We start from the raw sequence: 15,258 nt of genomic DNA, 5'->3' as shown, positions 1-15,258 counted from the left end.
GCCAGTGTAGGAGGCAGTGATTTCTTTTGTGATTTGGAGAAGTACAGTACTGTAAGAAATGACAAAAATAGCTGTTTAATGGAGACTTTAAAGGTACTTACAAAAGTTTAAGTGAAACTTGACAATTTTTCTACCCATTAAAAAAGTACTTAAAGATCCCATTTCAAGTAATGTAAAATAACAATAAAAAGAAACTAAGGAAACATTAGAGTCAACTAACTGAAAGCCTTTTAGTAAATGGAGTTTTTAAATGAATTTTAATTCAAATACATTGAATTTTTATTTTCTTAACTTTTAAGAAGAAATAGAGTAAGTCTGCTGCAGTCATCAGAAACTTGGGTTTTAGAAACAGTTTTTGGAAGCCAACATATCTGATCTTTTTTTTCTGTAGAAACTGTTTGAATATGTCAGTTTTTCAGTGTTTCTTGAGCATGATCACAAATTTAGATTTCAAAATCAGAACATAAGCCCAGCTTGACAGTTCCTAAGATTTCTCCATTTCAAGCTCAGCTTTATTGCCATCTTCCTTACATACAAGGTGGAGTATTGACTCCAGTTTCAACTTGATGAAGGGTTCTATTATTTCTTGGCAGGTTGGATTAAGAGAAGACTTCTCACATAATTGGTTGTAAACAAATTCATATATTATGCAGCACCACACAGGGAAATTAATTCTGTGCTGTAGTTACACAGGCATTTGCTTAATTGCTCTTCTGATATATTGATCTTCAGAATGTGTGGGTTGAATTGATTTATGGCAACACTGGACACCATTTTCAAGGTAGTTTAGTTATTATGAGAATGACCTTCTTGATTTTTCAGGTATACCTCTACACAAAAAAAGAATGTACTCTGGCAACCTAGGCATTCAACCTGTTTATTTCTGACCACACTCTAAATGTATTTTCCCAATAAAAAAGCATCAGGGATGAAATTGAAACAATAAGAATTTATCACTGATTTCAGTTATGATGATTACACTATAGGGAATGTCAAATGAGAAGCGTAAAAAGAGGAGTCAAGTCTGTACAGAGCAGAAAAGTCTACGTGGAAGAAAAACTGACACCAGAGACAACTGCAGCTTCTTCCAACTTCATAATACAGTAGTTTAATAATGTAGTTTAAGACTAGCAATTATCTCTTCTTTCTGTATCATTTTCAACTGAACTATCCCTTGTAAAGGAGCAGGGATTTTATACATCATTTTGTTAGGCAAGAGTATCGTGTTTTTCATAATAAAACGGCCTTCTTTCCTCTTTTCCCTTTACAGTTTCCAATAGTTCATCCTACATACCCTGAAGGAATTCAGAATTAAAGAAATGCTTTGCTGTGTACCACTGCCATCTGCTGCTAATCTCTCCCTGTGGATTCAGAAGGTTTTATTTCACCATATATTTAGTACACTAAAGATCTTTGGCTGAATTTACACAGTTAATTCAATATTTTTTTAATAATACTTATCCCCTTCACATTCCTCTATAGAGTTTCTCATTACACATCTCAGATTTATTGAAGTAATGCTTCAGTTTTAGTTCTAGCAAGATTTTTTTTTTTTTTTTTGCCAGTCAGTGAAAAAGGTTTGTGCTTGCAGACTCAAACACCGCCAGACAACTGTTCCAGAAAGGAAGTGTCCATCTTAGAGACTCTGACAGTTTACACATTTGCCAACTGTACTGAAAGATCTTCAGTAAGAACATGTTATTTCTTGAGCCCCACTGCTGCAGCACTTCTGACACCCACACTTTCACACCCTCTTTAAGGAGTACATTGTGTAAATGCAAAACTGCTGTGTAGGTTCTTTAATTTATAAAGTACTCTTGACTTCAGTTCCTAAATACACGTAACCAAGGTATGTTAAGATCTGCTGTATGAATACCGCCAAGAAGCAAGCACAGCTCTACACGAAAAAGAGCAAGAGACAATGAGATAAAGAGGAAACATTAATGTAAAACTCCAAGTCTCACAGTAAGTGAGAGGGCTAATTGAAGCTACAAAACAAATCAGTTGAACAAGATTTGATTTGCAGGAAAACGTATCTTCTCCCTTACACCTTCTCTTTTGAAAAAGATGGACCCATATCTTTCACCTATCACATCTGGAGAACAGAATAGCTCCCATCAATATTTGACATGATCCTTCATTCATTTTTAAAGTATCTCAGAACACTGCAGATTCCAAAACACAGATCATCACTGTTCTGAAATTAAAAGAAATATTACTCCCAGAAAAAAATGCACAGATATGTCTGAGGTTAAAAGGAATCAAGTGTCAGTTCCACACTCATCACAGCCAGAAAACAGTCACCTTCACTTCTATGCACAACACTATACCTCTGTCTACATCATCAGGTCTTGGCTTGCTATCGCACTCTCCCCTTCTGTTTCGAATCGTTGAGCTCCTCACCCCCTACATGCAGGAGGTGTCTATGTCACACAGAAAAAGCAATCACAGAACTTCCACTGAGCGCTGAAATCAGTGATGTACACTATGCTCACGCAGCTCAGGGCAAGCTGTCATGGACTTTTCACTACCTTTGTAAAATTCTAATTTGCCTGTTGGTTCAACTTGTTGCATCATTTTGTTTTTAACGGGGGGGTGGAGGTAATAAGGGAGTGCAGTTAAGTCAGAAATAGGTTTCTGTGTTTTAATACTGAAATCAGTTAGGAAGCATTAAGAAATACAAAGTCTTATCTCACTCTAAGAGTTATCTTAGAAGCCTCTGCAAGTAATAGCACTGGTTTCAATATTATAATATCAGAAAACCACACAATAAATGTCATATGAAGAGATTTGACTTCACTTTTCAAATCAGATTAAGTTACAGATTTTTAGAGGAATGTGTTGTGTGCCAGGGCATTCAATATAAGAGCAACAAAGCAGTAGCTTCTAAACAGTAAACATCTTTTTCACTTTTCTGCACCTCCTGAGCCCCTTCTTGTGCTTCGCTACTGCCCAGTGAAGAACAGATGTATCCTGTTCCTACCTGCTTGCTTGTTTCTTTGTTTATTCCAATGTTTTCACTTCCCAGGAGGTAACTGTTTCCTTGCTTTGATGGCAAAAAGCTCACCTAGGCAGCTGGAGCTACAGCACTCCGCAGTGTTCCCTGCTGACAGTAGCTAGGGCTGTAGTTGTTGAAAGCTTCACGGAAAAAGTACACTTCCACCCACCTAGTATTATTTGTCTTCTAGACCCCCCCAGAGGATGCCCACCCTTATGAGGGCGCAGAATTAACTTTCACTGTGAGCATCTCACACTGACCAGTGCAGGATGCAGGATGGTAGATAAGATGAATGAGTGGTATGTTCCAGTACTGCATTCCAGATTTATTTTGAATGGCATACATTTGTTCTTAACTCAAGAAATATCTACACATGGAACTAAAGAATAGCAACCATATAGATAACGGGTATATTTTGGTTGTGATCTGGTAATCAAAAATCAGAAAATTAATGCTAGAAATGAACCTCTTCCTCTGGACCAAAACATAGAAAAACTACTTCCATATCCATGTGGTTGGATAACTCCAGTCCTCTCTACCTACTGTCATTTCTGGCCTCGTATTAAGTCCTTTTTAGAACAAGTAAATCTTTACTGGATTAAGTCTTATTTCCATATAAACAACTGCAGCTTCAAAAAAGTAAAAAGACGTTATTAACCAAAAACTGGATTATTCAAAACATACAGTTAATATGTGAACCCACATTACTGCTACGTAATCGTGAGAGCACAACAGAGCAGATACTTCTGAAAGTACATGCTGCTGTTGAGCATCTATCCATTTACTCTTATCACCGAAGATACTAATAACAAGTATTGTTTAACATCTACATAATCTGAAAGCAGCAGATGAAACAGTTCTAGGGGAAGTAAGAATAAGTGTGGAAAATGTCCAGAGTGACCTGGACAGGCTGGAGAAGTGGGCCCATGTGAACCTAATGAGGTTTAACAAGGCCAAATGCAGGGTGCTGCACTTGGGCCAGGGCAATCCCAGGTATTTGTACAGACTGGGGGGAGAACTCCTCGAGACCAGCCCTGCAGAGAGGGACTTGGGGGTCCTGGTGGATGAGAAGCTGGACATGAGCCAGCAGTGTGCACTGGCAGCCCAGAAGGCCAACTGTGTTCTGGGCTGCATTAAAAGAGGAGTGGTCAGCAGGGAGAGGGAGGTGATTGTCCCCCTCTACTCGGCTCTTGTGAGGCCCCATCTGGAGTACTGCGTCCAGGCCTGGGGGCCCCAGCACAAGAAAGACATGGAGCTCTTGGAACAAGTTCAGAGGAGGGTGACGAAGATGATCAGAGGGCTGGAGCACCTCTCCTATGAAAAAAAGGTTGAGGGAACTGGGCTTGTTTAGTCTAGAGAAGAGAAGGCTCCGGGGAGATCTCACTGTCGCCTTCCAATACTTGAAGGCTGTGTATAAACAGGAGGGGGAACAATTGTTCACGAAGGTGGATAGCGATAGGACAAGGGGGAATGGTTTTAAACTGAGACAGGGGAGATGTAGGTTAGATATTAGGAGGAAGTTTTTCACTCAGAGGGTGGTGACGCACTGGAACAGGTTGCCCAGGGAGATTGTGGATGCCCTGTCCCTGGAGGTATTCAAGGCCAGGCTGGAAGTGGCTCTGGGCAGCCTGGTCTAGTGGCTGGCGACCCTGCACTCAGCAGGGGGGTTGAAACTCGATGATCTTTGAGGTCCTTTTCAACCCAGGCCATTCTATGATTCTATGAAAATAAATGCATGCAAGGCCCACACATCTCAGAGAGCTCCAGTTATCAGAAAATCTTTTTTTCCCTCCAGGTATTTGCTTGGTCTGAAGTTGAGGCTGGGTGACAAACTAGGTCTTGCAGAAACAGCGGACTACCCATCTACTACCTACCACACCGAACAGGACACCTGTGTATAGTGTACAGCTTTTTGAAAGAAATGAGAGAGGTCTTTGTGGGTTTTGACAATACTCAAAGCAGAGACACTTTCCAGAAGGAAAGTAGCTAGAACTGTAGTTGGCAAGTGCTCCAGTGATGGCAAGAAGCTCCACAGCAATCTTGTAAGAAGCAGCTTGCTGTCACCATGGTCAGTTTCAGCAAGCAAAGTCTAACTTTTTGCATTTCTCATCTCTTCACAAACACTGTGGGAATTTCTGTTGTCAGTTAAAAAAAGAGACAGCCATCTTGACACCTCAGCCCACAGATATGAAGTGAAGGAGGAAAAAACAAGTATGCTAATTTTTCTAAGTGTGTAAAAATTGGAAACTGAAAACACAAAGACTTTAAGATTGTGTTGTAGAAGAATTATATCCAGGAAGAACACCAAGGTATGTTCCACCAGAGCACTAAACACTGTAGGATACAAGAAACTCAGTATTCACCCACTGATGATTATTGGGTTGGGATTTCTACTGGGTGAACCTTGACTGACCATCAGTAGACTTTTGGCTCCAGTAGAAAACCCCATACCATCATCATAGAATCATACGATGATGATCATACGATGATCATTATGATTCAGATCTGAAAAGTGAGTGAACGAACTGACTAAAGACTCAGCTGAGAATCTGGACTGCTTTACTGATAATTAACAGAATCTCTTTAGAAAGCTTGTAACACTTGTATTCTTGCGGTAAGACCATTCATCATCAACTGCACTGCTTGGTCTGGAAATGGAAGATCTGACATTACTTTTTTATTTCTAAAGCAAAAAAAACTACCATGGAGTTAGCCTAATTTTGCAAAAACCATTCTCAGGCCACTCTAAGTTTTCCCATTCCGAATCAAAAGTAAAGTATACCAGAGTGCCTGAAACAACAACCACAGCATTCTCACAGATCTTTATTTTTTCTTCATATATTGGCAAAAAAAGACATAGCTTTTCAGATTACTGAAAATACTCAAGTGCTGCTGCAAACTCACATGGTTTAAATAAAATCAAAGTGTTTTGTTGACTTATTAATGATACATCATTAATCAGCAATCAGTGAACTATATATTCAGGATCACTGCCAGCACTATAACAGATAAACCACAATGCTTGGCATCTATGAAATGTTAACATTTTTTGAGACCCTTCTTTGCCTCATTCCCAAAAGCCTGAATCAACACACATGACACACACATAATTAAGGTATTATAGGCATGGTGGTTACAAGAACACACGCCTCTTCCAGTGGTGTGGGTTCTCCCACTTGCACACATCTCCTTTTGCAGATAGGGGTGCTCCTGTTTTATGTGTGCCCCTGTCACTCATTCCCTAAAATCTGCTAATTCATACACTGAAGAAAGAGTACCCCACAAACATACGCACGCTCAAGGTCCAGGTCCTTGCTTTGTCCACTGCGCACTGTCAGAACACAAGTTGGAAGTGGGCTGCTCACAACGTTCCAAAGGAATTATGCTCTGCCTGGCCTAGCCTAACAGCACACCATGGCAGTGAGGTGACTTCTGGAAGTGTCAAACTAAGTTTTGACTTCTGGCATGCTACTTTCCTTTATTCACTCACAACTTTTCATGCTTCTTCTACACTCCATTTCAAGATAATTCCTTCTATTTTCCAAAAGTCACTCAGCGATTTCCTATTTACTGTTTAATCTGACGGTTTTCTTCTTTGGTGCTATTAGGCTCTGGGCAAGCACCTTCTCAGGCAGTTTTGGGTACTGTATTCACAGTCACATTCCTCTCATTATCAGTCGTTGTCATACAGGTCATAAGATGGAGGTGTGCTGATTCCTCCACGCTTGAGTGCTTATGATCTACCACCCCTAGCAAAAGGAAATTGCCTGAATTCCTCTAAAGCCACTCACCAGACACTGAGGTTGTCAGATGAGTGACAAAGCCTCCTTCTGCATAGCCCACGCACTCCTCTCACCAGCCCAGCATGCATGCTACAGTGCTCACCAGGTTCAGGATTGCTGAACTAATATGCATGAACACATGCAGAGTAAAGAGAAAATGATCCAGACAACACAATAAATGTGTGTATGAAGTCACAGAAATGTGTATTAGATACACTCCCTCAAAAACAAAATTGTTGGGTGAAATTTCCCACATATTTAAAAGAAATCCTTGAGCTATTTTTGCTTGCCACAGGAAGCTGTCAGATAATCATTTACTGATAAATGTGTGACTGCTTTATTGAAATCCTAGGACAAATTTTGGGGCACAACTTTGGGGCTTCCAATTCTCACTCTTGATTTCTGAGGAGGAGCTGAATATAGTCTTCTTTAGAAGAAAACATTGAGACTTTTACTAGTAGGTATACCAAGCCACGTTTTAAAGTCCAGGAAATGCTTATCTTCAACAAAGACACCTGCTGTGAGGATGAGCTGAAAGAACTCATTGGCTGGGAAAGAGACAGGGATGAAGTAACACCTCTGGCAATGGCTGGTCAGAACTCAAATGACAAGGTAACAGGGGAATATCAAAAACATCAAGTTTGAAGAGGCAGATAATTATAATCCAGAGCACAAGAACAGATGGCTACACCATCAATCAATGAATAAATAATAGTGCAATCTGACTTGATGGGATGATTGGATGAACTCAGATGACACCAGGCACACTCCACCTTATATAACTATATACCAGCCATGAAGAAAAGTTATCATCTAGAGATAGAACAACTAGGTACAGAATGACTTTGCAACTGGACTGACCCTTAAGAAGAGGAAAAGAAGCAAAAAATGGAAACACAGCAACTGGCATTGTGCCTGCTTCTCTGAATGGAAAGAAGCATGTTGCCACCAGTGATGTTAGTCACATTCCTGTGCAGCTCTGGCAAGTGGTTTTAGTAATGTGTCATACACTTTGCTCCTTCCATTTGATGCTTCTTGGTTTAATTTCATTTCCACTACTGAAGCACAGTGTAGTTGTTAGCTATACAGTATTTTAGACACCACTGCAAATTCAGTTAGAGTTTTATTTTATCATTTGATATGTCAGTGAAATGAAACAATCAAGAAGATTGACGCTGATCATAGTCTGAACTGTCATGCTCAGTCCTTGACAGAGGCATGAGTTAGAAAAGGTGTCATTCATTCAAGACTCCTGCCACTCCCAACTATCATGGAACAAGCACCAAGATGGCGGAGTTTTCACTGCTTCTAAATAAAAAAAATACACTAGTCTTTGCGTAAAAGTATTTTCTTGAAAGAAGGATCACTTTTTAAGACTCATACAATTCAAGAGTTAACATTTGTGGCTGTCATTTTATAAGAAAAATATGTACAGTATCTCAGAAAGTTATTTTTAATGATCACATTACATTTCCTTTCATCATTATTTTACAGTGGTGTCCTGCCCTGTACTAAAAGAGGTTTTCATTTTTTAATCATACTAGTATTTTATTTTCTATCTGTTGGTACTGCAGTAGTTTGATGCTTCTGTTATTTTCTGAAACATGATAGTATCTGCACTATCAAGGTTGCGCACTTCCTTTGAATGTGCCCTATTAACACATACACATTGTGAGATGAAATAAAAACAGAGATAAATCAACCTAGTTTCTGTGCAGTGGCAATGAATCCTTCATTCCTCTAGAATGTCAAAATGGGTAGTCATGTCTCAGAAAGAATGAGGACAAGAGTAATCTTCTGTCTTAAAAAACACAAGGGAAACACTTCAAAATCATTCAATAGCTTGTTCTACAATTCTGCAAATATATTATATTTTTCAGGATTTCAATGGCAGCAAGGAAAAGTAAAAGCTCCAAATAATGTTAAATTTTTTGCCAATAGTTTTGCAAAAAATATTTAATGGCAACAAGTGAACACCTGTTCTTATTGCAAAAACTAATAAAGAATAAAGCAGACAGAGCATAATCTACAGGTACTGCATATCTACCAGAAAATAAAACAAAGTTACTGGAGTACAATGTATAGGCTACATTACTTCACCCTGCACTGTATAGTACATTCGAGCAATATGCTGATTTAAAGAGAAAGGATACACCAGCATTTACAAGGTCAAAAGTTTTAAGCAAGTATATATTTACTGCTGTTAAACATTTCTACCCCAAACTAAGGAAACTAGATTGTATCCACTGCTTGCACTGCAGAGGAGAGAAAAGGTGTATCTCAGCAACAAGGGAACACTGAGGCTGTGAAAGGAGTTAAGTGGTTGGCTCTGAAAATATCAGAAATTGGGATATTTCAGAATAGGATTACTGAATGAGGTCAACAAAGCACATTTATAAAAGCGAGGTGGTTGAAATAGCCCAACCTGATTTTTTTTTAAAGGCTTTTAAAATCCCATATCAAAGGCTTCTATATTCTAGAAACTCAACAGTCAGAGCTTTAGGAAAGGTCTTCATGTTGATAAATAACTGGATAAAAGACAGGAAACAGAAGGTAAGCAGGTTAGCCAGACAGCTCTTGCAATGGACAGAGGTCATTAGTGGAGTCCCACAGGGATTTGTGCAGGGAATGAAGTTCATCATATTCTTAAGTAACCTCATGAAACGATTGAGCAGTGAGATGAGAAAGCTTTAAAATGATATTAAGTTTTTCACAGTAATAAGGATGGTGACTATGCTGACTGAAGAAATGTAAAAGGTCCTTATGGAAGGAAGTCCCTAGCAAATAAAATGGCAGATGAAATTCTTTGTAGATGAATGTCAAGTGATACACAAGGGGCAAAAGAATTCTAGCTTTACATATGAAACAACGGTCCTCATCTGACCATTATAGACCAGGAGCAAGATCTTGATGTTATGATAGATAGCATATCTACAGATAGCATATCATAACCATCAGCACACTAGGATGGAAATATAATCTTAGTGCCCCATATTGTCAACATGCTCTGGGTATACTCAGTGAATTTTTTTAACTCTGTTAATTTTGAGCATGCTTTACCAATGGAGGTTTTCATCAATGTACATGCTGTCCACTCTCCGGTGCTACTTATATCTCTACACTTGACATTATATATTCTTTTGATGTTCCAAGGGTTAGCTGCCCTTCAACACTGTACGTTCCATAGACTGATTCATACACTTTGCATTGCAGAAGCAATCTCATTGTTCTCTTTTTCTCTGAGGATCTAAACACCTGAGATTAGAAATTTGAAGAGATTTCAGACAATCTTTGCATAGAAAAGTATGAGGCATTTGACATTTCCACTAGTCAAAAGCATTGTTGCTGACTGAAACATGGATTACGGTTCTATACAGAAGCATTCACATTAGCACCATGTAACACTGCATTTCTCTCAAAATTAAAATGACTAAAACTGAATGTCACTTTTCAAAGGCTGTTTGAATGTGCCTTCCCTCCAAATCCAATTCAGATTTTAATTTATCCTCAGACAATTCTAATAAAAGACGCAGGGAACAGAGTCTACAAATACTTTAAAAAATTCTTTGGCAATGGGGAACTTGGGAGAATGACAGAGGGAAAGGGAAGCAAATACTAAATGTCAGCAAAGTAAGGCAGTGAGCTGCAGGATTGATGGACTGTCTATATCGTGTGTTGCTGAGAAAATGTGCATTTGCTGTGCCAGGAATGTGATTTTTTTGAAAACTCATCCCCATTTATACAGCATTGTGCTGTTGCTTTGTAGATGAGGAAGAAGACAATAGTAATGATGATAATAAAAGAACATACAAAAGAAGTGATGCACACCTCAACTGCTCATCATCCACCAACTGATGCCCAGCCAGTTCCTGAGCAGTGGCTCCAACCAATCTCCCCTTCCCAAACTGCCCCGGCAGTCTCTCCTAGTCTACCTCTCAATCTTTAGTGACAATGCCATGCTCCAATAGAATCTTATTTGATACAGTCCAATTTTACCTCTCTTGCTGAAAAGACCTGGGAGAGCTTTGAGTACATGGGAAAGAATCAGTGCTGCACACAATACTTTTTTTTTTTTTTTAGCAAATGAAAAAAGAGGGACTGAAAAACTGGAATGTAGTATTATTTGTATGTAATCTGTTGTCAGAACTCTAATTCACATACGTCTGGTGAACATGACCTCTCTCAATTCAGCTTAGTTTATACATCATCTTTCCTTCCACAGTATAAAAAAAAAAAGTTCAAGTTAAAGGTTTTCAAAAGTAGTCATGAATTTTATTACTGATTCTGCAGAAATCCACATTAACGGTCAACATCAGTCAACATAGAATCATAGAATGGCCTGGGTTGAAAAGGACCATAATAATCAACTAGTTTCAACCCCCCTGCTGTGTGCAGGGTTGCCAATCACTAGACTGGCCTTGAATGCCTCACAACATGTGTGTTGACTACTTCTTGTAAGCTTGTATGTACAGATGATTTGTTCTGTACTTTATTTTTGTGGCTACCATTTCACAAAGCATAATTTGTCTCAGACAAACCACTGACACATCTAAACAATATGCTGAAAAAGTTCTTCATGCTCTTTTTTTTCTGTCTGTTATACAGTATGTTCACAATATTTGGAGGATACAAGATAAATTGACATAAACCCATATCCCCTTCTCAGACTATTCCTATAGCTTTGCAGAACATATTCTTAGAGCCTTACAGTGATTCTTATTTGAAGCTACTTCTATAGTGATTTTTCCTAACATATACCACTGCCTAAAATTACACTCATTACATGCAGTGCTGAGATATTTTCCAACTATGCTTATGTTATATGTGATAAACATTCACAATCAGGTAATGTTGCCTGTTTTAATGAATCTCCCTAGAATTATGTTGATCAGTTTGAATAGAAAAACTGAGGTATCAATGAATCACTAGGGAAAAAGTAATTATTAATTAATTAATAAAACAAATTACACAAACTTAAAAATCATGGACTTCTTACCTCAAATGTACTGACTTCAGTGACTGATGTCACAGTCACAATTGTTAAAATTCTTACCTACACTTATTGTAAAAATCTAATCTTACTTAAAAAAAAAAGTAAAAGTAAAACAATTTACTTTTTATTGCTTTGTGTTTAAGAAATGTGTTTTTATTGTTGAGGAAAAGCATTTGGATGTGCTTCATTTTAGTTCCCAGTTAACTGACATTTTCTGGTTCTCTTCCACTAAGCAGCTATTTGGGTAGCCACCATTTCAGGAGATAACTTTTAACAATTATAACTCAAGAGAAAAGCAGCCTCACAAACACATCAAATCTTTTGCAAAAATTTATTCTTCTAAAGCTTTGAACTAGAGACAAATTTAATCTGATAGTTTCATGTCAAACGGGCTACTTTCAAATTCTGGGATGTAACTGGCTTGCTTGCTTTCTCTCACCTCCATCACTCTTTATCACATCATTCAGTCATTTTTTCTTCTTTTTAATATGTTCAATTAGATTTGTTTATCTTGAGCTATTACTCTCTGTATTACCAGATAGCAAGTCATTACGTTATTTCACAGCAAAACACGGCCACCAGGATGTTTTTACTTAAGTGCTTTCTGTCCTTTGAAAAATTCCCTCTCACAACAGAAGGAGCAAAGTGGTGCTTTAGCTCCTGAAACTCGTTTTGATTCCCAACTACATAAATATCCTGCCATTAGGCTACTTTACCTATGTTTGCCTTCATTTTCTATTTCCCTGAGTTGAAACATTTGAACACTTCAAGAAGCTGAGTTTTAGCCCTTATCCTTTCCTCTCTTCCCTGAAAGAAATTTACTTCCCTCCATTTCTCTTTTAAAATGTAATATTGTATTTCTTACCATCCATGCTGTGACAAAATCTCCCATCCAAGTCCCAACTGCAGCTACCTTCATAAAATTTTCATTCCTGATGCCCATGAAGTCTGTTATAATGTATGCACTGTGGAAACAAGAACACAGATTGTAAGCTATGCAGGTTTGCTTAATGTAGTTATAAAGAATTTGCTTTAGCGACAAAATTTATGATTACTGTGAAAGATTTCCCATTTCCTGCATAATCGCTTTTTCTGCTAGGTCTGAGCCTTGACATAGAACTGAACTAGGATGGGTCAATTCCAATTAGAAATGGAAATGTGATTTTACAGCCCGCATCCCTTCTGAAGGTGCTAAAATAGTGACAGGTAAAGACCTCAGGATTATGTAACGCTTCTAGAAATAAAAACTATTTTACACTTTTTACCTCTTCCCCTGTACAAATGGAATTGCAACATTCTCAGTATTGGTGTCTTTGCAAAACGCTTTTGAAGAAAAATGAAAATCTTTAACTTCTCTTTAAAGAGATAATTGAGTCACCTGACTTTTAAATCTACCAGCCATTCCACCATATTTTTTAACTCAGTAGTGCAAGCAAGCTTTAGAGACTTTCGGTGAAAAGCAGTGGTTTCTTGATATATACAATGTATTTCCATAGATGTATTTTATTTAAATTCAAAAAAAGTATTTCTATTCTGTTTAAGTAATGTAATAGATATGATTTAAAGCCTTACACAATAATTTGACCTCAACTCCTAAGTTCATTATGGTAAGAAAGTGAAGTTACCTGCTGGACTAAAAGCTCACTGGGATAAAGCACAGCTTTCAATAGAGTCATATTCCTTGCTCAAATGCTTTTAAAGTGTTTAGAAAGACACCACTCCCCTCAGGAATTAACACATTGAATAACGAAACTGTTTTCAAGATGCCTGGAAACACTGCTTATACAATGCTGTGCCTACTTCAGGATGTGAACAACCAACCCAGTTGCAAGTAGCACCTTCTATGAACATTATAATATTCAAACCTTACCATTACTATACACCCAAGATTGTAATTTCTAGGGTCTAGTGGACAATATCTGTGCAACTGGATCAGTGCAAGCTTGATCCCACTGTTTGGGGCAGTCATATTAAAATCTAGATTTTTGATCAAGATACTGGGTCTTGATCACACAAATCAATGCACAGCACTGTATTGCTACTTAGATATAAGTTGGTAAGTTGTAGAGTAGAAATATTGATGTCAATGAATGGTTTCATATAATATGGCATACTCTAATGGCTCTTTTGATTAAATACATTTGGTGACTTTTTAGATATCTTACTAAAAAAATAACATCTTTTTTAATGAGATGAACGGCATATAAATGCTGGCTTAGATTTTCTGATGGAGTAAAAAAAGGCATTTTTTCCAATCTATTTTTAATTATTTTCCATGTAGTTAATAAGATCATTCATACTGTAAATGTGTTGCATTGCAAATAAGGATTCAGGAACACAAGATTAGCTATACTGGGTCAGTCTAAAGTCTCTCTGCTCCCACATCCATTCTCCAAGAGAGGGCAACAGCAGATACCTAGGGAAGATTGTAAGAACACACAAGAGTACATCTCCCAGTTGCATAGAGATGAGGAGAGTGTAACTGCGAAACATTTAGAATTCCCTTTTTTCCTGCATTTTCAGTATGTCAGTCTTGTAATATCTTGTGAAGGTGAAAAATAATTAAGTCTGCATTGCTTAAGGAGGAGTCTCACTAACAAAAAAGACGCAATATGAACATCAGTTGTAAGGACTGGCCCCCCAAAGCAACCTGGTATCTTAATCATGTTCACCTGTGTAAAATGCATGCAAAAAACCATGGTTCTCACCTTTTTCTATTCCCATTACTCATATGCATGAAACATTGAAATATGCATTATACATGACTACAGGTGTACAGAAACTAGCTGAACACTTGCACAGCGCTCCTGAAAAACAGCCACCTAGCTAACTCCTACAGCCCCACTGCTCATTGTGAGGAGCCCACCACCACCACTATGGCAGGCTGATGAATGCAAGACTGGCTATCTAAAAAGGCTGAGAGGCAAATGATCACCGTGTATAGGTATTAACAAGTAGAAGAGATACCACACTAGACATAAACCTTTTTTTTTAAATGGAAATGGAAATTTTCCATGTAGTCACTTGTTTTCAAGACTGTTGACAGTATCTCAAGACTTTCAATAACGTCAGATAAGCGGTATACAATAACCAAATGCATAAAAAAGGCCTTGAAAGCATCAGATCATCCTCACAGTCATTTTTGAAATTTTTAATATGAACGTTCAGAACATGAAAGCATCCAAAATGCCTAGTATAAATTCTGCATCATATTCTATAACTAATTAATGTCTATGTTAAGTTTGCAAATCGAGAGGGTTTCAGTTAGAGCAAAATAACATTATTTTTAAAAAAACTCATAATAACAATCCGTGCATAATTCAAGTGCATTTACTGATTAAAATAAAATTACAACTTTTTATGGAACATGGCAAATATTTTTAGGACTGTCATTAGCTTGTTAGAAATAGTAACAAAATAAACTTCTATTTTTTTAACTATTAGCATTACATCTCACTCTCTGCAGTATTATTTTAGCCTCAAAA

General features: G+C 37.8%; 1 protein-coding gene across 4 annotated transcripts in view; it reads right to left on the bottom strand.

The window, feature by feature from the left end:
• Positions 1-15,258, bottom strand: part of TMEM117 (transmembrane protein 117) — a 213,609-nt gene that overhangs the window by 102,849 nt on the left and 95,502 nt on the right. For all 4 annotated transcript variants that reach the window (XM_021384987.1, XM_021384986.1, XM_021384988.1 and 1 more), the window contains exon 4: positions 12,639-12,738. In XM_021384987.1, the coding sequence (XP_021240662.1) occupies positions 12,639-12,738 (100 nt within the window). The remainder of the gene's footprint in view (positions 1-12,638; positions 12,739-15,258) is intronic.

Source organism: Numida meleagris, chromosome 1 (assembly GCF_002078875.1).
Source record: "Numida meleagris isolate 19003 breed g44 Domestic line chromosome 1, NumMel1.0, whole genome shotgun sequence".
NCBI classification, from domain to species: domain Eukaryota; kingdom Metazoa; phylum Chordata; class Aves; order Galliformes; family Numididae; genus Numida; species Numida meleagris.
The sequence above is the reverse complement of the archived record's forward strand: the minus strand, read 5'-3'. Positions and strand labels throughout refer to the sequence as shown.